Raw genomic sequence first — 24,180 nt, forward strand, 5'->3', positions numbered from 1 at the left:
CTTTGTGAGCTGATTGTTAACTGACGAATGGCCTCCACTGCCCCCAGTGTGCTCTGCAGTGCGCTGGCTGGCTGTTCTCTCTGAGGAAGGTGATTGTGTGACGCCATAGCTCCCTGGCTCTGTCCCAGGCCCTCTGACTGAGTCTGTGCTCACTGGGGCCTGGGGCTCTGGGAGGGGCATTTAACAGGAAGTTACATCCATCCCACGGCCACTGTGGACACTGTGCCTCCTCAGCACGCTGCAGCAGACTCGACAGCGTTAGCTGCCCCCCAGCCCCTGGGAAGCAGCTCCTGTGCTGTGTGCCTCGCTGGTCATCCAGCAGCACGCAATTTTGCTCTGGCTTTTGAGGAAGGGAATAAGATCTTAGAATGTAATTTCCATAATAGAATCCACTCTTGTTTAAGGGGTTTGTGGGAATCAAACCCTAATGAATATGGGCTCAGAGAATCAGGAGTCCCTGGAAGTTTCTCCTCATGGTTCTGGTGCGTCGCCCCCAAAATTAGCACTGCAGGTAGGAAAAGGTAAGATATTTATTTAAATGTCTTACTCTTAACGGTGAGAGTACCTTACCATGGGGGAGGGTTACTGTCTCCTAGTCTGGAAGCAGGGGAGTATAAGGAGTCTACATTTGATTGTCATCTGCTCAGCCTACAAGACAATAAATGGCTTCATATCTTAGGCTCTTTAAAGATGGGAGTTACTTATGTTTATATTCCTGGCCTCTGGGCCTGGTATAGGAAAGAGAAAAAGAAAAAATCACTTAGAATTTATAGCATTTTTATAAAGTCCAAAAAGTGCTGCTTGGACTGAATTCAGCAGGTTATCTCTTATAAGTCATCTTGAAACTGTTGTTTGATTTCTTAAAAACATGTATTTTAATACCCAACTAATGGCATGAAGCTGATCTGTGAGTTAGTGGATCCCTCAAGCTGGGCATTTTACAAACTTTTGTTAGGTTGGTCACTTTGTGTCCTGGCTTTCTGGGTGTGGATGGCTATTCTGAGAACTGTTTTGCCCTGAGTTCCCCAACTCACAGAATTTCTAGAACATTCGTGATAACTTAGAAAGCCTCCCCCTTCTTCTTTGTCTGGCTGGTGAATACGTCATGGTTTAAGACACACCCTTCTCCATTGCCTTTCCTAATGCAGGAGAATTGACCACACCTACCTTGTGCCCACCGCAGGCACCCCCAAGTAGATTTCTCTCCTGGCACCTGTGCGATGTAATTACAACTAACTTTTAAAACATAACTTAGTTCTCTCCCAAGTGGAACTGAACTGTTCTTTGATTTCCTGCATGGAGCATGCAGTGACATGGGCACTCAGGAAATGTTATCTGTCCTGCTGAGACCCCGCCTAATGTGTCCTTGCTGCCCTTCCTCTAGAAATTGTGGATGGGAATGTGAAAATGACCCTGGGCATGATCTGGACCATCATCCTCCGCTTTGCCATCCAGGACATCTCTGTAGAAGGTAGGTCTCTTGCTCTGTTCCTTATGTCCAAAGCCCCTACCTCTCCCCTGCCTTCACTGTCAGGACATCTTCCCTGGGCTCGGCCTGGAGAACTCTCTGACCTTGGGCAATGGAGCCTTGCTCATGGGCCACATCCTGAGCTTCTGACCTGTTGCTGATATCTCCTGCCTCCCTTCTAGTATGTAGAGTAGTAAGAACTGTGTGGGGTGCTGTTTCCCACAGGTATGTTGGCCCCAGGGAAACCCCTCACTTTGGGGCAATCCAAAGTTGCTGTGGGGAAGTGTACTGGAAACTTCGCCTGGCCCTTGGGGTGTTAAATTCGCAAGCATAGGGTAATTTCAGCCAGTAGGGAGTGTCCAAAGCGCAGAGTTGACCCCAGGTCCTCCAGTTTGCTCCCATAGCACCCTCTGGTGGCCGCCTCGCAGATCTGCAAGAGGCTGCCATGGTTAGGGCTAATCTCTAAACTTTTGGTTCCACGCTCCAGCACTTTTTGAGTTTTATGTCTGACGTGTATGTATTTATTTTGAAACAGATCATGTTTATGTAATTCCATTCATATTATAAAACACATATAATATGAACATGCTAGTCACATAATAAAAACAAATTTAAAAAGATGCAGTAGAGTTATTTAAAAAATTTTTTTAATTCATTTTAAGAGCCCAGAAATTTTATAAAGATTTTTATTCAAAGTAATTTTTTTAAAGAAAACAAATGTGGGTTAAATTGCTTTGTTATGGAATTCTTGGTTTGACACTTGATACAGCAATGAGAAAGTCTAAGTTTGGTTTATAGATATTTGGTATTTAGGGCTGAAGTGGTCAAAAAGATGCCTGTAGTGGTCACATGAGGTGTGACTTCCGTTAGTAATGGTGGATATAAATCCATTTTCAAATTGCCTTCTTAATGAGTTGGATTTTTTGGGCACACTCCTTATCAGCTTTGATTAAATTGTCATTGTTTTAATCTTATCGCTGATGAAGAGATTGAACTAAGAGTAGAATGATTAGCTTTGCTGACTCTTTTTATTGTTTGCTTGTGCTTGAATTATTATATTATCTTTGCAGGAATCATTTCACATCATTTTATAAAGTCCATTTTGTGAATTGAAAGTAAATGAGATCATTTATGAACCACTTCTCTGGCTACCATAACCTGCAATCCACAAGCATGAATATATGGAGGCAGTGAGGTTCGCAGTCCTTTAGTACTAGAAGCTTCTTTAGATACCTGCCTGCCTTATCAGATGTTCCCTATGCACATCCAGCAATAGTGTCAATCTGTGCATTAAATATAAAGAATCCTTATTTTTTAGATGAACACTAAATCTGAATAGGAGGCCTAGTGCTTTCTTCCCACATGGCTGTGTGCACTCCACAGGGCACATGTGCCTCTGTCCAGAGATTCCTGGGCTTCAGATTTGATAGACCAAACCTTCCTCTCCAAAGTGGCCACATGACATAGGTTGCCAACTTATTGTTTTGCTAATGTTTTTGAATAAAAGGGAGGGATTGCTATTCTGAAAGTTTGGCAGGCTGAGATCTTCGTATTTCAATGTGTGACGTGGCTAGCTTGTTTTATCTGTGTTTCTCAGATAACTTCTCTGACTTTGTCAGGGAGTTATACTTGATGGCCTGGTAGCAGCTGGGTTAGAATCTAAGGGTCTTTGTGTGAAGCTCCATGTGAAAGCGAGTGGTCATGGGGGCTTTCCCACGAGCCAACTCCGCTCCCTCCTCTGAGCCAGTCCTCTGACCTCTGCCCATCGTCCCTCCCCACAGAGACTTCTGCGAAGGAAGGGCTGCTTTTATGGTGTCAGAGAAAAACAGCCCCTTACAAAAACGTCAACATCCAGAACTTCCACATTAGGTGAGTGGTGGTGGGCCGAGGGCCTCTGTGGAACCTAAGCCGCCTCCCCACGGCCCCTGGGCTCCCTTGGCTGGGTCGGTGTCAGCCCTATAGAGCAGAGCAGAGGCCCTCGGGGAAGAAGTCACCTCTCATGGGAAGGGAGTGCCACAGACCCTTAGATGCCCCCTCTCTCTCCTGGCAGTGTCTTTGATGTGGCTGCTGCCTCCTACACAGTTGATGCTTATAATACTGGAGCTTCCCAAGGACAGTGTCCAGGAAGTTCTAACTTGGGCTTCTGAACAGAACTGATGGGTCAGAGTCCTTGGCGGGTGGTAGGGTTGGATGTGGCGAGTCTGTCTTAACTTGTCAAGCCCCACAACGCCGTGACGCCAGTGCCTGCTGGCAGGAAGAAGCCTTCCTTCCATCCTGTCTTCTTCTAACCCTTGCTGTGAAACATTATGTATTCATCTCTGGAAAAAAGGACTCCCCACTTCCCCTGTGCTCCACCAGTGCTTGGCCCCACCAGCTTGCCTCACCTTCTCTCTCCCTGTGCAGCTGGAAGGATGGCCTTGGCTTCTGTGCCTTGATCCACCGACATCGGCCTGAGCTGATTGACTACGGGAAGCTGCGGAAGGTAACGTGTGCCCCCCTGGCTGCCGGTCCCTGGTGAGGGGGTGGGCGGGGATGGGTGGGGAAGGGCAGGGCTCGGCCTCCTGTAGGACAGCTCCTTCATACCATAAATGCCAGCATGTGTGTCCTTGTTGACAAGAGCAGGCAACCAGGAAAACCCCGGAACCACTGCAGCAATTTTCTTTGGGAAACACGACTGTTCCATCACCCTTTCTCTTTTTCCAGGCTTTATAAGGTGGAAATTTATTACTCTTATAATTTGTGATGTTTCATACCCTTAGAGGCATCTCATCCCATCCAAGTCCAAGTCCTGGGCAGGTTCTCACCATAGATTTGGCTTCTCTCATTTCTGAAGTTTGGCTGGAGGTTTTCTTTGCCTCTGCTTGATTTCACTGATGTGTTTGGCAGGAAGCTGCTGGAGGGCAGGGGTGTTGAGGAGCAGACCTGGAGGCGGGAGCTGTATTTCTAGCCTTGTGGTTCCTTACGTCCAGATGGGTTAAAGGAGCTTGGCCTAGACATTAGGGCAGCCTGTCCAGGACACCCACCATCTTCCTTCCACGCCAGTCCCAGGAGGCTGGAAATGTTCCTGCCCCTGGAGCCCCCACATGCCCCTGCCTGCTGTCTGGAGCTTGGCTGGAATGTTGCCTGTCTGTGCTTGAATTTCTTGGCAAGGTGGCTTCTAGGAATGACTGTTCTTATATTTCTTCACTTGACCTTGACACTTGGAACACACAGTGTTTAGGGAAGGCCCCCACTTCACCTATGCCCCCAGAAGTGAGGCTTGATATTAACACCGACCCATGGTGACGTCAGGTCCTCTGTTGCCAGGGTGTGGGGAGTGAGCTGCCAAAAAGGGTTTGTGAGGGAGGAAAGGAGCAGATTCCCATCCCCTCTGGGCACCCTAAACTGGGCCAAAGCTGGGGCCTCTGCCCACTTGGAAGGGTCCACATGCTGACGGAGAGGAGCATGGCTGTGTCCAGGGGTACATGGACAGGGGCCAGCCCTTCTCAAACTAACATCTTAGGTGGTAGGGGGGTTCCCAGCCCTCTAACTCAGCTGCCTAGCAGTGAAAAACATGAGTTTGAGAAAGCCCCTGACTTACCTGAAAGCTGTGTGGCCAAATCCAACAGTGCTAAGGTGGGCGATCCTAGAGGTGGTGATTATTTTCCTTTGGAGGCATCCTCACATACCTGCTATTCGGCTGATGTGCTTTGGTGACAGGTGTGCAAGGCTCTGGGTCCCTGCTGGATGTGCTGGGGCAGCAGCAGCCCTAGCTGTCCCCACCCCCATACCAAGTGCGGCCATGCTGGCTGTGACCCAGCCATTTGGGGCTGAGAGTCCAGGGGCCTTTGTCTGATTCCCAGCTGGCTCTCTCCCTACCCTCCATCCTGCTTTGTATCTTTTCATTTCTCCCTGTTTCACTGAGTCTGTCTCCCTCTCTCTTTAATTCAGTAGCACCAGTAAACCCCAGCCCAAATGCTGGCACAGAGCTGGTCCTGCTGAATACTTCCCAGAAAGCACAGGTTGCCAGAGCCAGCTGGTGCTTGGACATGGGAGAGCCGCAGGGCTTTGACCGGGAAGCGCTTCCCTCCTCCCACGGCAGCCTTAGGTGGGCGTGGGCACCTGGCAGTCCCAGGGAGTTGAGTGGGGCAGGCAGGTGACATCCAGCGCTTGAGGACTGCTTAAGGCCCTGGTCAGAAATGACCTTGGCAGTGTTTTCCATTCTGGAAGCTGTCAGAGACTTTTCCAGAAGGACTTCACCTTCTCTATTTTGAGCAATTTCTTCCTGAAAGTGTCCCCAAAAGAATGTATTAATCCCTTTGTTACTGTGTGATCTCACCTTAGCAAATGGGGAAACTGAGTCCTCGGTTGACAAAACCAACTTCAGGATGGTCTGGGGAACCAAGAATAGAGCTAGAGGTCCAGCAAGGAACTTCCCCCAAGTAGGTTGTGGGATTTTTGGACATTAAAAAAAATTTTTGTTTAAGTCGCAGTAAAATACATGTAACATAAAACATACAAAAAACACAAAATATGTATATAACATAAAAACTTGAGCCTTTCTTAACTGTACAGTTTAGTAACATAGGTACATTCCCATTGTTGTGCAGCCATCACCACCATCCACCTCCAAAACTGTCTTCATCTTGCAAACCTGAAGCTCTGAACCCATAAAGCATTACTGTGCCTTCCCCTCCGCCAGCCCCTGCAACCAGCATTCCACTTTCTGTCTCCACAAATCTGACTACTTGGGAATAGGTGAACCCACACAATATTTGTGACTGGCTTACTTCACTTAACAAAATGTTTTCATGGTTCACCCATGTTGTGGCACACATCAGAATTTCCTTTTTAAGTCTGAACAGTCGTCCATTGTATGGCTAGACCACATTTGATGTATCCCTTTGTCTGCCTGTGGATATTTGGATTGTTTCCACCTTTTGGCTGTTGTGAATAATGCTGTGAGCATGGGGGTAGGTGTCTGTTGAGTCCCTGCTTTCAATTCTTTGGGATAGACACTCAGAGGTGGGATTGCTGGGTCATGTGGTAGTTCCATGTTCCACTTTCTGAGGACTTCCACACTGTTTTCCACAGCAGCCGCACCATTTTAGTTCCACCAATGATGCACAAGGGTTCCAAGTTCTCCACATCCTTGCCAATCCCCAGTAAGTTTTCTTAAGAAAGCAGTAGAAATCAGAATAGTCAGAAGGCTGTGGCTATTGAAGGTGCCCCAAAATTTCATGGAATGTGAGCACCAAATGGACTTAGCCCAACTCTTGAGTATGGATGGGGAAACTGAGGTCAGATTACTTACCCACAAGGCGCACTGGCTGGTGGCAGGGCTGAAACCAGAAGCCAAGACTAATGACACCCAAACCAGTGCTCTGCTCTAAGCACATTTTTCTTAGCAGTTCTTTCTTGGGCTGTAGACCAGTATTCTTCACCCCATTTCTCTGACAAAGAAACTGAAGGTTGAGGAGAAACGATGGTGTTTTAAACCCATAGCCAGTGAGTACTGGAAGTGAGGTCTGCCTTCTGTGCCGAGAGGTGGCCCTTTGGGACCAAGCCTGGGGCCAGGGCGGGGAGGTGGCGACAGTAGAAGTCCCCTCTGCTTCCAGTCTTGGACATCACCCAGATGGGGTGGCCAGGGACCTGCCATGCCTCTCACTGTCTGACCGCTTCCTCCTCACCCCTCTAGGATGACCCGCTCACGAATCTGAACACAGCCTTTGATGTGGCGGAGAAGTACCTGGACATCCCCAAGATGCTGGATGCTGAAGGTAAAGGCTCTCTGCCGCTGGCCCCCCAGCTTTCCTTCTGCTGCCATCCAGTGGCCAGGAGGGGTGGGCCAGGGCCTCTTTTAGGGAGCCAGAGTCACCTGCCTTTTAGGGTTCCGTAGTTCCTTGAGAAGGATTTTTGGGACTCAAATGACTTCAGGTCAAAATAAATCTTATGTCAAAGTGGCATGTTTTGGACTGGCACATCCTGATACCCTTTGTTGTCTACCTCCTTCCTGCCCAAGGCCGGGACTCCCCCTTGCTGAGGGGTGCCCTGCAGAGGCACACTACCTAACCTTCCAAGCTCTGGGTGGTTTGTAGACTGCTGAGCTTAGGGGTCCACTGTGCCCCAGCTGTGACAGGGGCTGGGGAGGCATTTGGTCTTGACACCAAGGTCTTGGCAGCCCTGGGCTCGCCCTGTCCCCTGCCTTACAAGGAGGGTCTAGAGAGCCGTGTCTGGACTTCTCCCTTGGGAGAGACCCGGCTTGCTCAGCTCACTCAGCCAGAGGAAGTGGCTTCATGCCAAGTGGAGAAGGAGAGGCCAAGTTAGTTTGGACTTTTCTGATTCTTGCTGAAGCCTGTGTGTCCCAGACCTTGCTGGCCAGGCTGTGTGGATGGGTCAGGTTTGGGGTTTGACACAAGAGCATCCTTACCAAAGAAGGGGTCTTAGAACTGGAAACTCATGTCTTCAGGCCACTGGACCAGGCCTTATACCTCTCACTGTGCAGAATGGCCTGATGGGGGTAGATAGTGGTTGGGCGCTAGGGGGACAGCTGGGGACACACAGAGGCCCGTGAGCCATGAACCGGTTGGTTGGCTGCCTCCGTCTGGGCCTTCTTCCCTCCACCTCTGCCCTTGCCCCCTGGCACAAGCCCGACATCCCTGGTCTACTTCCCTCTGGCGCCCTCCCTGACCCCAGCGGCTCAGGCGTCATTTTGAAGTGTGCCTGGTCAGTGTTGGGGGGCTGGGCAGGTACTGTGGGGAGCAGGAGGGACTATGGTAGCATCCAAGACTTCCCTCCACCTCTGTTCCCTGCTACCCTCATCCACACTAGTAGCCTTTTTTATTTCAAAATTACATTAGGAAAATTTTCAAACGATTTCAAATATACATATAAAAACAGAGAAAATAGTATAATGAATTTATGCATAGCCATTATGCAGCTGTAACAATTACTAAGATTTTGTGACATTTTTCTTTTGTTTTCTTTGTTGAAATCTTTTAATGAAATCCCAGATATCACAGCATTTCACTGCTTCATATTTCAGAATATATGCCATAAAAAGAGATATTTTCTTAGACAGCCATAAAGCAGATTTCACACCTAGCAAATTAACGGTAATTTCTTGATACATCTGTCCAGTTAAAAATAAAGTTTCCCCGTTGTTTCTTTATAGAGCTGGTTTGTTTTAATCAGGATCCAAACAAGGTCTACACATGGTATTTAGCTTATATATTTCTTATGTCTCTTCTAATCTGTAGCATTTCTCTCCTCCTTCCAACCCTTCTGATTCCTGACATTGAACTTGTTCCAGAAATCGGGCCAGCTGTCTCATGGAATGTCGCTTATCCTGGGCTTGTCTGCCTGCTTCCTTGGGGCACAATTCCACTCCTTCCTCTACCTCTCCAACTCGCAGGAGTGGAAGCTGATACCAGAAGCTGGTTAGATTCAGGCTCAGCATTTTGGCAAGAAGACTTGGTGGTTCTGCGAGCTTCTTTCCCCATCACATCAGGAAGTGCATGGTGTGTTCACCGGCTGGCTTTAACTCCAGATTTTTCTTGACAGACATCGTCGGAACTGCCCGACCGGATGAGAAGGCCATCATGACTTATGTGTCCAGCTTCTACCATGCCTTCTCTGGGGCCCAGAAGGTACCTGGGGCCCCCTGCTCCTTCCTTGCCCAGCACACCTCACGCCAGACCCCAAACCATATGTTCCCGCTCTCCTTCTCCCCTCTCTCCTCAGTAACAGGGTCTGGGCGGCCTGTCACTTCGGTGGGGTCGGCCGCCGGGGCCACCGTGGTGCAGTGTTCTTGCTCCACTCCTCTCCCAGCCTTCCTCTGCTCTTCCTCTCATCTTCCTCCCCTCTGAGAAAATCAGGCAAGAGCTCACCTTCTGGGACTCAGATGGCTGGCTTAAGCAGGAAGGGCTGCCTGCGTGAACTCACAGGGTTCTGGAGGCCTGGAAGGTGCAGTGGGCGGAAGCCCCTCCACACTCACCTCTATTGAAGCCACAGGCTTTAACAGAGCAGCTGGACTTCCTTTAAGGAGGCCGACCTAGGGAGGACTGACCTAGGCCAGTCCTCACTGGCCTATTTTACAAAGGCATCAAAAGCTCCACCTTTCTCTCTCATGGGCATGATTTAAGAAATCTATCCACAGCCTTTTGGGTCCTGTTGCCCGAGACCCCTGTGTGTAGTTGCTGTGCATTCTGTGTTCCCGGACATAAGCACAACCCCTTGGAGGGAGGAAGGGAGCAGGTGGGCATCTGTGAGCCCCTTCAAATGTCCTGGCCCAGTTTTGCTCATGGAGGTCTGAGGTTAAAGTGTAGTTGTGCAGGTTTCCCACTGCACAAGAACACCATTCATGCTGCAGACATTGGAGATTTGAATATTTTCATTACCAGGCTTAGCTCAGACAACAGAAGCCCCTCCCTCAGGTCCTCCTCCCAGGTGGGATCCCAGAAGCATAGCATCCAGGTCACCATGACCATAGACGACAGGCTTGGCCTTCATGGCTGTGGGCCAGGGACCTGTCAGTGTCACATGGTTGAGCTCAAGCAAATTTCCCACCCTCCGCATGGTGTCTGAGTGGCTTGTCTTGAAATGCATGCTGGGGGTGCTGCTGCACCTCCCCACCCGCTGCCTAGCCTTCTCCTGCTGCTCTCTCCCCCTATCCTGTCTCAGCTGTTCTCTCCCACCCCGCCCCCTCTTTCCTCTCTCTGCCCGCTCCTTCATCGTCTGTCTGTCTGTCTTGTGCTCTCTCTGTCCACCATGGCCATTTGGGTTTATCTGTGCTGTTGCTCTGTGCACCTTCTCCTCTCAACCTCTTCTCCTTCTCTGTGCAGATGTGTAGGCACACTAAGGCCGGATGGGAAGGCCATGTGATCTAGTGTTTCATGTCACTGCCACGCCTTCTCAGGTGCGCAGAAGGTGAGCTCTCCCTTGGCCTCGCCCGCGCTCCCTGCCGCCCATCTCTTCTGTCCTCCCTGGATCCTCCAGCCAGCAGCCCCCAGAAGGACAGGAGGATTAGAGAGGCCCCCTTCTCTTGTAGATGGGCAGGATGCTCTCTGAGCCATGGCCAGAACACTTGAAGATGCCAGAGAACCCCAGTCTCTGGATGACATCCTACGCCTCTATCCCTACACACTGGGCATAGGGGACACTATGAATGGGAAAGAAATTTGGGGTCTCAGCTCCTTCCCTAGACCCTGAGCCCTTGGCTCAGCGCAGCCCTTGGCTATGCTTCCTGACTATTCCCTTAAACATCCAGAATCCCCTCACTACTTCCTCTCTGTCGTTTCTGCTTGGGCAACACTATCCTCTCAAAGTACCCAGCAGCCAGGGAAGGAAGAAGTCTTCCCGACTTTTCCCTGGTGCTCAGGCCAGAGGCTCATACCCCTGATCCTTCCCAGCCAGGTCTGCTGTGGACAGTGGTACAGGTTGCACGCTGCACGAGGGTGCCGTGTGTGCACCATAGACAATAAAGATTTGAATATTTATCCTGCAGATGGCAGTAAAAATGTCTTCAAACATAATCAGTATGATAGTTTTCCAATAGTGGTGTCTTGGGAGGTGCCTTTAGGACATTACACAGGCACCATATGGGCTAGCAGCAGCCCTGTTCCCTGCCTGGATGGGTACCCAAGACCCACCTCCCCTTCCTTCCAGGCCTCCTTGGTGCTGACTGAGACATTAGAACAGCCCCTCCTGGAGGCTCCCTCAGGAGTCCTGGCCCCCCCAGCATACTCAGCCCCTTTCAGCCTCTTCTCTGGCTTGCCTCTGGCTTCTTACTTCTCTGTCCCACTTCTGCTGCTGCTCTCTCTTGTCAACTTCTGGTCCCTCTTCCTCTCCATCTTTTAGTCAGGATGTGAGCAACATCATCTCCTTCCCTCACAGACCCTGAGAAGCACAGTCAGCTTGCCTCTGTCCATGGCTAGCCTGACCTTTCTGCCTTGTCTTTCCTTTCTTTCCAACTGTCCTTCCTCTCTGTCTCCTGCTTCTTCAGGGGGTGGCTTCTGGGCTTCCTACCTGCTGACACTGGCCTTCCCTGTCTCTGAAGCCCCCCCTGTGTCCTGGCTGATGATAATGCTTGGAAGGGGGCGTGTGCATGAACATGTGTGCGTGTGCGTGTGTGTGCATATAGCAGCCTGCTTTTCTCCCTCCGAAATCTCACGCCACCTTCCCCCATGCCCTCTTCCCTATCACTCATCCCTGCTGCAACCATTTCATGCTCCTTTTGTCCACATTTGAGGACAAGGTCACCAGCTTGGGGGTGGGGGGTGGCAGGCGTGGGATGGGGTGGTGGTCTTCTCATGTCCTTGGTCAGGACCCTCACCCAGAATGGCCCCTGACCACTTCTAAGGATTCAGACAACTGCTCAGAGCTGAACAGGCCAATGGGAGGCACATCTTCGCCCCTCTTTGGATGAAGGAGGTCTTTCAGGCTCACAAACTCTTCTTGTCTTGACTGTGTCCAGGTCTGGTGCCAGTGGGGGGAAACCTTCTGAAACCTATGCCCAGTGCCTTCCATCCTCTCCACTGTTTCCTTCTCAAGCCTTGGTTGGTGGAACTAGAAAGGCAGCAGAGGCTCACGTGTGCATGCATGCTCATGTGTGTACACGTGCAGCTGTATGTGTGCCCATGCAGGCATATGGTGCACAAGTGCGCGTGGTTGATTTTCCTTGTCAGATGAGGACCAGCTTCTGTTTTGTACTTTGGTTTGGTTCTAATTCTGTCTCAGCTTTCCTCTCCCTTCCTCTTCCCCTGTAGGGATTTAGAATGGGCAGAGAGCAACCGATTTTGTTTAAAGTATTTTGTGCTTTAAAGTTTATGGTCTGTTGGTAACTCTCTGAGAGACAGCCCTTTAAGGCAGATCTGCTGTTGGTGTTTCTGGATGGTTTTAGGAGAAGGTGGTGCTGTTTGCATCTGTTCATTTTGTCTGTTGGTTGCTTTTTTCACTACTGTGAATTTTCTAAGAGAAAGAAACCTCATTCATCCTTGAGGAATACATGGTCCATCTGGAAAAAAACAAAAAAAATAGAAGCCAACAATGGCTATGGTCTAATCAGTGCACTGCTCCATTACTGACCTGAGCAGGAAAGGGCAGGCCATAGGGCTGTAGGATACAAGGCTGTCTTGAGCAGCAGACACTTGAATTTGAGGATCTTAAAGGTGGAAGGGGTTTGCAAGTGAAAGGCCCAGGGAAGGGTAGGAAGGGCAGTGCTGTTGAGGAAGGCGGTCACAGCTTGTGTGAAAGCTCCAGCGTGTGACACGAGTGTAGCCTTCCAGAGGGGAGTAAGTTAACGCTGGTCTGGGGCTCTTCCCACTGCCCAGAGCAGGGAGTATGGGGAAAGCCAGAGGCAGCAGTGGGGGAGAGGCTGAGCCACCGTGGAGCCAGCTCCCTCTGCCTGGGGGGCCTCCTGGTGGGATACCAGACTGGGTGCTGATTTGCACGTCAGGAAAGGTTGGGCATGGGTAATTGCTGGAGGAAGGAAATGGGCTCTTACAGCCTGCTTTTGACAACAAATGGCACAGATGAGATCTTCCTGGCTTTCGTGGGAGTCTATGGGTTGTGGATGACAGAGCCATGGTCCGTCATTTGACCACATTTGGATGTCTGACATCACCTTCATTGAGGATGGTTTCTCTCCAGACCATGCCTAGACCAACTGATTGGATGCTGATTGTTAGAGTAGCACTTTGGCTTGGGTAGCTGAGAATTTGGGATAGCTGAGTTATTAATATTCCCAGAATAATCACCTATAATTTTTAAAAAGTAGCTCTAATGTAAAACCAAACATAGTGTTCTGTGTTAAGTTGTATAATAATACAACTTCAAATAGATCATGAAAATAGGAGCCAAGGAAAGGTTAACACAAATTTCTCGAAGTCTTTTCCTTTGGCATTTGGAAATAATCCTTTTGACTAGCATTATAAAATATGTTTTCTCGGCCCACTGAGGGTATTTGTGCTTACATCCCCTATCTTCTGCAAATTCTGTTGGGATCAGGAAGGTCTAGGCGTTCTGGTTCTGCTTCTTAGGTTCCAGAGCATCCCTTGTCTTGCAGGAATAGCCTGAAGCCAGCGCTCTCCTAGGGCTCTTCTGCCGTCACTCACATTTCTGAGTCTCTTGGGGAGGAATCTTTCTTCTCCTAGGACAAATCTCCTTCTTGCAGAAGTCTCTTTATGACTGGTGATGCTGGGTGCCTCTCTCCTACATCCCCTGCAGTGCCTGGGGTTCTTGTAGCTGTGGGAGAAAAAAGCTAGAAGACTAGAAAATTGGGATGACTAGGGTAGGCTGTCAAGTGTCTACTCACTGTCAGGTGTCTGGCTTGCTTTGCACTCCAGGGATCGTGTCCTGGAGGTCTTTCCAAGCTTGTCCTTCCTGAGCTGTCTCTCTCTCCCCTTCTGGGCTGGGATTGGTGGGTGATTGAACCCCTCTTTAGAATGGGACTGATGTGGAAGCAAGTTTAACCCATCACCTAGCAGGTTTCTGCAGGGGCGCCTCTGCCTGCCTATGGGAAGGAGTCGAACAGTGAGCACAGGGAGGGCCAAGGTTCTGAGGATTCTGCCTGTCGCTTTTTGTTTTGTTTTATTTCTAAAATCAAATCTGGATTCCAGGAGCCTGCTTCCTAAAGGTAACTGGGATGTGGGCTGTCCCTTGGGGGGTGGGGATGGGGAAACCCTGATGGAGTTTGTGGATAGGTCCTTCCTGGCCTTTTCAAAAAATCAAAAGCGTCCTTGTTCCATGATGCCCATATTTTATTTCCAAAGCTGGATTTCAGTTATAATGATTGGTCTTCTCAGTCAGTCTCTCCTGGTGAAGCCAGCCTGGGTGGGGGCAGGCTGAGACACTGGCCTGGGAAAGAGGCTGGGTCTTTGTGAAAAGTCCCCAGGAGGCCCACTTGAGAACTCCCTCAGACTTCGTCCAGAAAGAGTCCCCTTTGGCTGGAACAGTCAACAGGCCCTGAGGGTTGGGCAAGGCTCTTGAGGCCCCCAGGACATACCTCCTAAAATCCCATGTCCACAGTCTTGTCTCAGGCCACCAATTTGACGAATGGACACACAAATCAAAGTTTATAAGCACTGAGCCCAAGATTTCAAGATGACTCAGGATAAGAAGGTTACAGAGGGCTGTATCTATTCAGCATCATAGCAGCAGCTGCTGCTTGCCTGCAGTGAATGGCCACCTATGATTCTTACCCACTTGGCCAGTATTTTGGGCAGGAGCTTTGCAACCCCTTCCTAGCTTTCAAGGGAAGTGGCCCTAGTGACTTCAGGCAGATTGCTAGCCCCAGTCATCCTCATGGGGCTACGTTGGCCTGGCTCCCATGACCAGGCTCTGTCCAGAGCCCTACATCTTCTGGACAGAGTCCAAGAAGGAATTTCCCTCCTCATTGCCTCTTGGGATTTCCCACAGTTACTTCTTGGTTCTTAAGAGGAAGGACAGTGAATCAGGAGTTCTGTGTGAGAAGCAGCCATGGCATGTCCAGGACAGAGTGAAGTTAGGGGGTAGGGGATGAGGGTCTAAGGATGTGACACCTTGCCTCAGTTTCCTGAGACCTGGGACTTGAAGTTCCTGTCTCAGAAGACTCTCCTGGTTGAGGCCCACCCGCTGTGACACCTTGTCCTGCGGGGTGCAGTCTCTTAACTTTGACCTCATTCTGCCCCCTCACACACATCCTAGCAGTGACATGCAACCACATGATTTGGTGGGAGTATGTTCTATTTGAAAAATTCTGTATGGAAAGAACATTTACCTTTTCTTAGTCATTCCTTCCTAATTCAAAGCACCGTCATTCTCAGCTCTTCCTTATGCCTGGCCTCAGTTTATCTTGCTGCAGTTGAAACCCATTTTGTCTTGTTCATCCAGCAGTTGTGAGGTCCCATCTTCCTACCCCTTAAACCTTTGTCGTCTGCACGGTCACCCTTCATCAAGGGCCCTGGAGTGCACATCTGTGTTCTCATAAGCATTATTTGCTGTCCCACCCCCAGGCCTTTTAACCCAGGACCCAAAAAAGACTTTGAGTCACCCAAACCCTGGACTTGGGTTAGGATGTGCACAAAAGCACAGCTTGATTTAAAAACCACCCAAGCAGAGTGGATTTAGGGCTGTGTGGCCTCTGCTGGTGTTAGGAACACAAAGCCCTGTATGGCCAGAGAAAGCAATGTCCTCTGGGGTGTCCAGGCCTTTGCATCTGATTGCTGTTCAGTCCCCCCTTGTTCCTCTTGCTGTTGAGGCCTGCCTTGGGGTCTGCCTGCCCAGTCTGCAGCATGGGATGTGTGCCCTGCTTTCCCAGAGGCACCTGTGCCTTGCTTTCTTGACACCCTGCTCATGCTCAATTAATCCTTAAGCCTTGTCCTTAATGCAGTACAGGGTCCCATGGTCTTCTGTGATGTTCTTTGGGCCATGTGCTTTGAAAGATTCTTCAGGGGATCCCAAGAGACCCCGCTGCTTCTCAGTCAGCACCTCTTTCCAAGACTCCCAGATTTGAATTCCTACATTTCCAAAATCCTGGCAAAACCAGTCTGAGAACCTGAGCCTTGGGATCCCAGGGCCTCCACTTGGAATTCCAGGACGGACATGAAGTTTTTTCACCTTTCTATCTGAGCTGAGCGTTTTGATCATATCAGTCACTGGACTAGTTTCTTCCCAACACACATGTTCGGCCTCAAACTCAGCCTCTCCTCCCAGTTCAGCCTGGACCCCCAGTTTGCTACCAAGACCTCTCTCTCATGCAGTTGATCCAGGGGACACAGCATGGACTGACAGAGGGTAGTGAGGAGGAGTGAGGAAGATGGGGATTCAAAACTTGCACAGCTGCCCAGCCTCCTGGAGCTGCGGGGGTGGGAGAGGCTTTGTCCGTGCAGGCGTGGACGGTGCAGGTGTGTACCGGGTGTCCCTGTGCTGGGTGACTGACCAGACCCTCTCTGTCTTACTGCCAGGCGGAGACAGCAGCCAATCGCATCTGCAAGGTATTGGCCGTCAACCAAGAAAATGAGCAGCTCATGGAGGACTATGAGAAGCTGGCCAGTGATGTGGGTACCCCCTGGGTTCTCCTGGCCTGGCCCCAGCAAGACCCTGCCACCCCACCCTGAGAGGAAAGGAAGCCCGCAGAACCTGTATCTCCATATTCATCTCTAGGACGGGTGTGGTCCGTGGGATCCCAGTGCAGATTCCCAGGGCAGCTTCATCTCTGCTCTGGCTCTCCCAGAAAGCAGGGAGATGGTCAGGGACCACTCTCTGGGCTTAGAGAACTGAGCTCCAGGCTTTTTTTCACTGACAGTGAGCCTGGGAAATCCCTTTGCCTTTCTCTCCAGTCTTGGTTCTTTCGCTAGCCAAGTGAGAGCTGAGCCAAGGGATCTCAGGCCTTTCCAGCATGAGTCTTGCTTGAACTGGAAAGGGGCATGTCTGGGTCTTAGAGGATATGAACCAGGGCTGGCTCAGGCTAGGGCAGCAGCTGGCCCCACCCAGGAGACAGGAGGACAGGGCTGGGTTTGTTACTCTGCCATTGACTACCTTCGGGTTAAGGTGCCAATTGCTTCTTCCTAAAAGAATTCAGCCCTCCGAACAGCTCAGCCTGGCCTCTTGGTGGATCATAGGAAGAACTCCAGGGCCTAGGTTTCATCCCTGCACTACCATTCTGCTTGGTCACCTCGGCAAGATAACCCCAGAGTGGCTTGGTCACCTGCTCTGTAACCCGGGGGACCACAGCACACAGTCCCCAGAACTCCTGTCAGTATCGAGATGGGTTAGTCTGGGTGACGTGCCCAGCACCTGGCAGTGGGGGCACTGTGTTTCCCGTCGTCACTTCCACTCCTCTCCAACTTCTGTACTACCATCCCCCAATCAAGGACAATAATCCAGACTGTTCCCTGCCTGTACCCCAGGAGCAAGCCTCATCCCTTTTGAGTCTAGGACCCACATTCTAGAATCCTAGAAGGCCTGGTAGCAAGGGCTTCAGGGAACAACTGTTACATGGTATAGATGTGGGAACTGAGGCCCAGCTGGGTAGTAGACCTAGAACTAGAACTTAGGTCTTCCCTCCCAGGTCTATGGTTCTTCCCCTGGCCTTGTGGCCTGGGAATGGCCTAGCATGGTAGTTGGGCAATCAGGAGAGATGCCCCCTAGCAATTCCCCACTGGGAGGCCTTCAGGCGGAGAGGGAAGTGGGCCGTGCCCCTCCCCACCAGCTTACTCATCACTTCCGCCCCCAAGCTGTTGGAGTGGATCCGCCGCACCATCCCATGGCTGGAGAACCGGGCGCCCGAGAACACCATGCACGCCATGCAGCAGAAGCTAGAGGACTTCCGTGACTACCGGCGCCTGCACAAGCCGCCTAAGGTGCAGGAGAAGTGCCAGCTGGAGATCAACTTCAACACACTGCAGACCAAGCTGCGCCTCAGCAACCGGCCCGCCTTCATGCCTTCTGAGGGCAGGATGGTCTCTGTGAGTGCCCGGATCTCACCATCCCTCCATTCCTCAGCTGCTCCTGGTCACCATCAAATGTAGCATCGCGGGTGGGGCAGGCAAGCCCGTGTGTTCTTCTCCCGGCACACATGCTCCAGGAATCCTTTCTCCCTTCCAGATGACCACACAGGCCCAAGCCCACCCTCTCCTGACTGTTCCGGGTCAGACTTGCCCTTTGGCCCCCTGAACAACAACCTGGACCTCCCCAGGGCTACTAACTGCTCCCCACCCCTCAAAAATCATCCTTGCAAACAAAATGCCTCTTGACATACTGAACCAAGCAGGGTATAATTCAGTAGCAATAAGAGATACTTTTACTCCTATGGAATCTTGTTTAAGCACTTTAAAAAAATGTATTACCTTAAACAAGTAGTAGATGTTTTGGGGGGGTGGATATTTCAAAGATATAGATAAGCAAAATACAGAAAATAGAACTACCCACTATTGACTAAAAAATATTTTTTTTGAAAATGTTTTAGGTTCTCTATGTAAATAAAATTTTGCAAAGAATCCTAAAGCATGTTTTATATGCTTAAAAAAAAATATTATGACCAGCTCTCCATGTTGTTAAATTCTCTTCCTTTATGTCACTTTTTGTTATTCCTCTCTCTCTATCCTCTCCTCAGGACTTGAGGAGAAATTTTATGAGCCAGAGAAACATGTAAGAGAATTTTAAAAATTCACCAAGATAGAGCTTTTGGCTCTTTAAATCACAGGGCAATGAGGACGCTCCGAGCATATAAGGCAGGAATGGAAGGGAGCTGGCATAGCACACAAGCAGCATGGGAAAGAGGCAGGATGGGGCATCTGGAGGAGGGAAGAGGCCTTGGCATTATGTATGCAGGCTCCAGGCCACAACCCAGGCACAGAGGCCCGAGCCCAGGAGCAGATCCGCACATGTGGGGGTGCTGAGAAGCTCCCACGCCTGCTTGCCTTGTTCAGTCTGTTGATCTGTTTCCCAGCTGGCCCGAGGACCTCTGTGATTGGTCAGAGTCCTGTGGAAAGCCTGTCCTGGGGCACAGAGGTCCATGGGGTCTCTCTCCACAGGGCTGCACACTCAAAGCCCTGTAGCTGAGTAGCCCCTGTGGACTTGGGCTCACTCCCTGCCCAGAAAATACCAGTGGGGGCTGGGTATGTCTGGCTGAGATGGGGAGGAGGCTTCTGGAAGGCATGGAGCAGCTGTGGGGGTCTCAGAGGATATGTGTGGCTGACCCTGCATCTCCTATTCCTGTAGGACATCAACAACGCCTGGGGCTGCCTGGAGCAGGCTGAGAAGGGCTATGAGGAGTGGCTGCTGAATGAGATCCGGAGGCTGGAGCGGCTCGACCACCTGGCAGAGAAGTTCCGGCAAAAGGCCTCCATCCATGAGGCCTGGACGGATGGTAAGGCCGGCGCAGCTCAGCTTTCTCCTTCCCCAACAGTTCTGGCTTTCGTGAGCCCCCAGCCGAACCACCTGTTACAATTTGTCTGTCTTGCTTTTTTTTTTTTTTTTTTTACATGTCTTGCTAGTTCCTTGACGTTAGGGAGGTTCCTTGCCTTTTGGTTGCCCTACCTACTCATCTGTAAAGTGGGGATAATAATAGTACCTACCTCATAGGTTCATGAGAACTAGATGAATTAATATTTAAAGCACTAAGAAGAGTTCCTGTGAAAGTACAATGCTATGTGTGGGTTAATTTTTCTTATCACCGTAGTGATTTCTTCTTCCCTGATTCAGTTCAGTTGGGCTTCAAATCACTCCTCTGCCACTTAGAAGCCGTGTAAATTTGAACCAGTAATTTAACCTCTAGGTCTCATTTCCTCGTCTGTAACATACAGATGGCAACAGGTCCTCCTATTTAGGTATCTAGGGCTGCCACAACAGATTGCCATTAACTGGGCAGCTTAGCACCACAGAAACTGTTCTCTGATGGTTCAGGAGGTTAGAAGCTCTAAAGTGCTGGCAGGTTGGCTTCTCTTGAAGGCTCTGGGGGAGGCTCTCCCAGGCTGCTGCCTAGCATAGGTGGTTATGGGTGAGGCTCGGTGCTCCTGACTTGTAGCAGCAGCAGTCCAGCCTCTGCCTCCTCCACCCCTTGGCTTCTCTCTCTGTCTCTGAGATTGAATCCCCCTCTCCTCTTTCTAGTAAAGTCATAGAATTTAGGGCTCACCCTAATTCAGTATGACCTCATCTTTCTTACATCTGCAAAAGACTCTATTTCCAAAAAAGTTCACATTCTGAGATTCTGGGTTGATGTGAGTTTGCGGGGGGCACTATTAATTTAGTACACCTCCTCATGTCATTGTTGAATATGTTAAATAGTGTAAGTACATTTTATACTTAACTGAGTGCCTGACACATCAAACATACTCAGTAAATGGTAGCCCTTGATATTTTTCCTTCACTGCCTTCTCTCTTTGTGTTTCTGGCCTCCAGCTGTAGTGACCTAAAGCCCTTGCCTTAGCACATGTGTGTTTCCATTATTCCCACCTGGAGCTATGTGGGGCTGTGTCTGCTCTCTGCTTGTTGACAGCTAAGGTTAATGCCAAAGAGAGCAAATCACACCTGGAATAGTCTTTTCCTCAGAACCTGGGCCAGGGCAGGAGAGGGAACCATGCTGCCCATCTAGGGTCCTGCAGCCTTTTTACCTGGAGCCCCTGGGGCTGACCCCATTGGCCAGTGGAGCTCAACGCCCTAAGATTCCCCATTTGGCTCCATTGTGCTCCTCAGGCCTTAGGCTGGACATGGTAGGGATGGCCATGCCCTGTGGCCCCTTTGGAGTGGAGTGGCTCAGCTTGGTGGGGAATAGAACTCACTTGATTCAGCCAAGGGGGTTGGGTTTTAGCTCCCTATTGTAAGTACATTTGCTGAGCATTGTACACAATGATATGCGGTTGCTTCCCTACCTTCCACTGTGTGTGTGTGTTTGGAGTTATTTATTCAGGTGTGGAGGGTGCAGAGTGGAAGTGGAGTGGTGGAGATGCACTGATTCCATTGTGTCCTCTCTGGGCCCAAGGAACAGAAAGGTACAGGGTAAGGATTGGCCCCATCAGCTTGCCAGCCACCAGCAAGGCCATGAGAAATGACAGCATGCTGGCAGGAGACACTGGCATAAACTCTGGGCTAAGTGATCTGGCTGCATGTATTTACACCCGGCAGCATTATTGCCCACTGACCCGGGAATTCCGTTTCTTGAGACTGTTAAAGAACTAGGCCTACTAGGTTTGCAGTGAGACCATCCACAGTAGTGCAAACTGAGGAGCCTGAACCGATGGCGAGTGGTCACACCATTGGTGGTTCAGCCACTTGGCAGCATGTTATGCAGCCATTGGAGTGGCACATATGAAGGCCATGGAGCTAAAGTAGAAACTCTAATGATGTGCTGCTGTTCAGTATTTTAAAAGCAGGGGCATAATTTATATACAACCTCTGGTTGTAGCACAACCACCATATAGGAAGGACTAGAAAGGAGTAGATGAGCAGGCTCATCTCTCTAATACTTTTCCCTAATCTTGTCATAAGGTTATTCTGACTTAAAAAAGAATAGAGAGAAGGAAAGAAATGGCATTTGGGCACAGTCCTAAGCCCCCCAGCCCAATCTGCATTTGCTGAGTATCTCTGACGGGCACAGATGCCAAGGGGATGTGCAGCAAGGCCAGGTCAGCCCTGTCCTGTGCCAGTCACCTCTGGACGCAGCTGGTGAACATCATCTCACATCAGAGAATGACTGGGAGGTCTTTTTCATCCCATTTCCTCCTGGAAGCAGGAAACCGAGAACTGCAAGCCCTGCCCTATCCCGACCAAGAGAGGGTAGTGCTCCTGCAGGTCAGAGAGGTCTGGCCACTGATGGGTTATGTGCGGGGTGCACCGGACACGCTGCCCACACTGAGAGCAACTGAGGGGAGGGCTCCCTGCAGGTTGCAGGCAGCTCATAACAGTAACTGGAGAAACTCTAAAGATGGGGTACCCCTGGTGTGCTTGGTCTGTGTTTTTCTGGCTATAGCACAAGATAGAAGCAGTTTCCTGTTGAAGAAGTTAGTGATACGCCCTCATGTCCCCACATAGTCCTGTGTAGCCTTTGCACATAACCACTCTTAGCAGACCCATATGCCCTCTATGGAAAGTAGCACCTGCATATGTGTATATATCTGCCGTCCTTGCAGATATTGATCATTGTACAGAGGGCATCTCCTTGTGACGTGCCTCTGGAAGTGGGGATCCTGGGGCCAGAAGGGTGGGTGGTTGGGGTCAAGAAGATGGGGCCTCCCAGCTTCTGCTCAGCCTCTGCCCCTCTCTCTCGAATCCAGGCAAAGAGGCCATGCTGCGGCAGAAGGATTATGAGACGGCCACCCTCTCAGAGATCAAGGCCCTGCTCAAGAAACATGAGGCCTTTGAGAGTGACCTGGCCGCCCACCAGGACCGTGTGGAGCAGATCGCTGCCATCGCGCAGGAGCTCAAGTAGGCACAGCCCAGCGAGGGGCTGGGGCCGTGGTGGGGGAGGGGTTGTGGCCTGTAAAGTGAGGAGGGTGGGTAAGAGGGGGTGCCCAAGTGGGGTGGGCGCCAATACAGAAGACTGAGGATGTCCCCCAAGGTGGGCAGTGAGCCTGGGACCCGTTCTGTTGCAGGCATGATTCTTACCTGTAATGAGTGCAGGAGCAGAGGATGACCAAGTCTTGGTTCTCAGCTCTTGCCTGGGCCTCAGTGGCTCCCTGCCCCTGGGCACGGGGGTCAAGACTGGCATCACCTCCAGCCACAGTTGGGGCTGGGTGCCTTGGAGAGGAGAGCCAGCCTTCATTGCTCTCCTCCAGCAGGCTCCTGCAGAAGCCAAGGATTTGGGGAAAGGAGGGGCTCCTGAAAGTCTTGATGACTTTCTGACTAGCAGGCACACCTGGCCTTCCAGTACCACTGTCCAGGGGGAGGAGAGCCAGCTACGGAGGAACCTGGGTCACCTGACTTCCTTTCTCTTCCCTCCCAGTGAGCTGGACTATTACGACTCACCCAGTGTCAACGCCCGGTGCCAAAAGATCTGTGACCAGTGGGACAATCTGGGGGCCCTAACCCAGAAGCGGAGGGAAGCTCTGGAGGTAAGGGCCCCCCAAGGAAATGGAGGCTGCCTCTAGCAGCTCTGTGTGCTCCTTCCTGCTGCACAACTCCCTTTGCTTTGAGCTAAAAGGCTCTCCTGGGCAACCCAGGCCCCTCTCAGTCCTGTCCTGACTGGAAGGCTGCTCCTGATGCCTTCTCTCTTGCCCTGATCATCTTCTGGGTGTAGCACACTTCACAGCCCAACCCCCAGACATTTCAGAACTTTTTCTGTTCTGCAACCAGACCCTGGAGGCCAGGTCGGGTGGCTGCAGAGTGAGGTGGTCCATACACCCCACATTAAGAACCAGCTCTGCACAGAGAGGCTATTCTTTCTACCTGAGTTAGTCTGGTGCTTCCAGACCTGGACCCCTTGGGGCTGACCAGGAGGATCATGGAGGCTCTGGCTGAGGGGTCAGCCTGGATATGACTTTACTAAACATCTCCCAACCCTCTTTCCCCCAATTTGTCACTCCCAGAGGACAGAGAAGCTGCTGGAGACCATCGACCAGCTATACTTGGAGTATGCCAAGCGGGCTGCACCCTTCAACAACTGGATGGAAGGGGCCATGGAGGACCTGCAAGACACCTTCATCGTGCACACTATTGAGGAGATCCAGGTGTGCTGCAGCCGCTCCCACCCCCAGAGGCCAGGTGGCACACACTGTGCAAGCCACTCTCCTGTAGGACTGTGTAGGAAGAGGACTGTGGGATAGCATCCCAAGGAATTTTTAGATTTGAAAACTGCATTTCATTTATTTTGACTGGGTATTATGTGCATATGGTATGAAATATAAAAGATAAAAAGGATATCCACTATGTTCTCCCCCCTCCCCTTGTCCCCAGTGCCCCTCCCCTCAGGTAAGCAATATGACTACACAGTCTCTGCATATGCAAGTAAATACATTTATTTATTAACATGTTCTTCCCCACATCCTTTCTTTTTTTTAACACAAAAAGTAGCTTTTAATTAGATTAATGATAACAACAACAAAAAAAAGTAGCTTTTATTATATTCTGTATCCTGAAATTTTATTTTTAACTTAACAGTTATATTGGACCTCATTTCATAGCAATAATGGCTTCCTCATTTTTTATTTAGCTGCAGAATATAAGATTTAAAAGGTTTTACAAAGCTTGTGAGGAAACATATTGGGGGAGGTCACTTTTGGGGAGACCTCAGGGCACCCCTCATCCCAGACCTGACTGTG

The 24,180-nt window shown here is 50.4% G+C and overlaps 1 protein-coding gene across 3 annotated transcripts in view; it reads left to right on the plus strand.

Moving 5' to 3' along the window:
• ACTN1 (actinin alpha 1) overlaps nt 1-24,180 on the plus strand; it is a 90,522-nt gene that overhangs the window by 58,267 nt on the left and 8,075 nt on the right. For all 3 annotated transcript variants that reach the window (XM_017651645.3, XM_017651646.3, XM_017651647.3), the window contains exons 4-14: nt 1,385-1,471; nt 3,250-3,337; nt 3,872-3,950; nt 7,146-7,227; nt 9,011-9,096; nt 16,390-16,482; nt 17,662-17,892; nt 19,148-19,295; nt 22,198-22,348; nt 22,866-22,974; nt 23,449-23,589. In XM_017651645.3, coding sequence (XP_017507134.1) covers nt 1,385-1,471; nt 3,250-3,337; nt 3,872-3,950; nt 7,146-7,227; nt 9,011-9,096; nt 16,390-16,482; nt 17,662-17,892; nt 19,148-19,295; nt 22,198-22,348; nt 22,866-22,974; nt 23,449-23,589 — 1,295 coding nt within the window. The remainder of the gene's footprint in view (nt 1-1,384; nt 1,472-3,249; nt 3,338-3,871; nt 3,951-7,145; nt 7,228-9,010; nt 9,097-16,389; nt 16,483-17,661; nt 17,893-19,147; nt 19,296-22,197; nt 22,349-22,865; nt 22,975-23,448; nt 23,590-24,180) is intronic.

The sequence above is a fragment of the Manis javanica genome, chromosome 8 (genome assembly GCF_040802235.1).
Source record: "Manis javanica isolate MJ-LG chromosome 8, MJ_LKY, whole genome shotgun sequence".
Taxonomy (NCBI): Eukaryota; Metazoa; Chordata; class Mammalia; order Pholidota; family Manidae; genus Manis; species Manis javanica.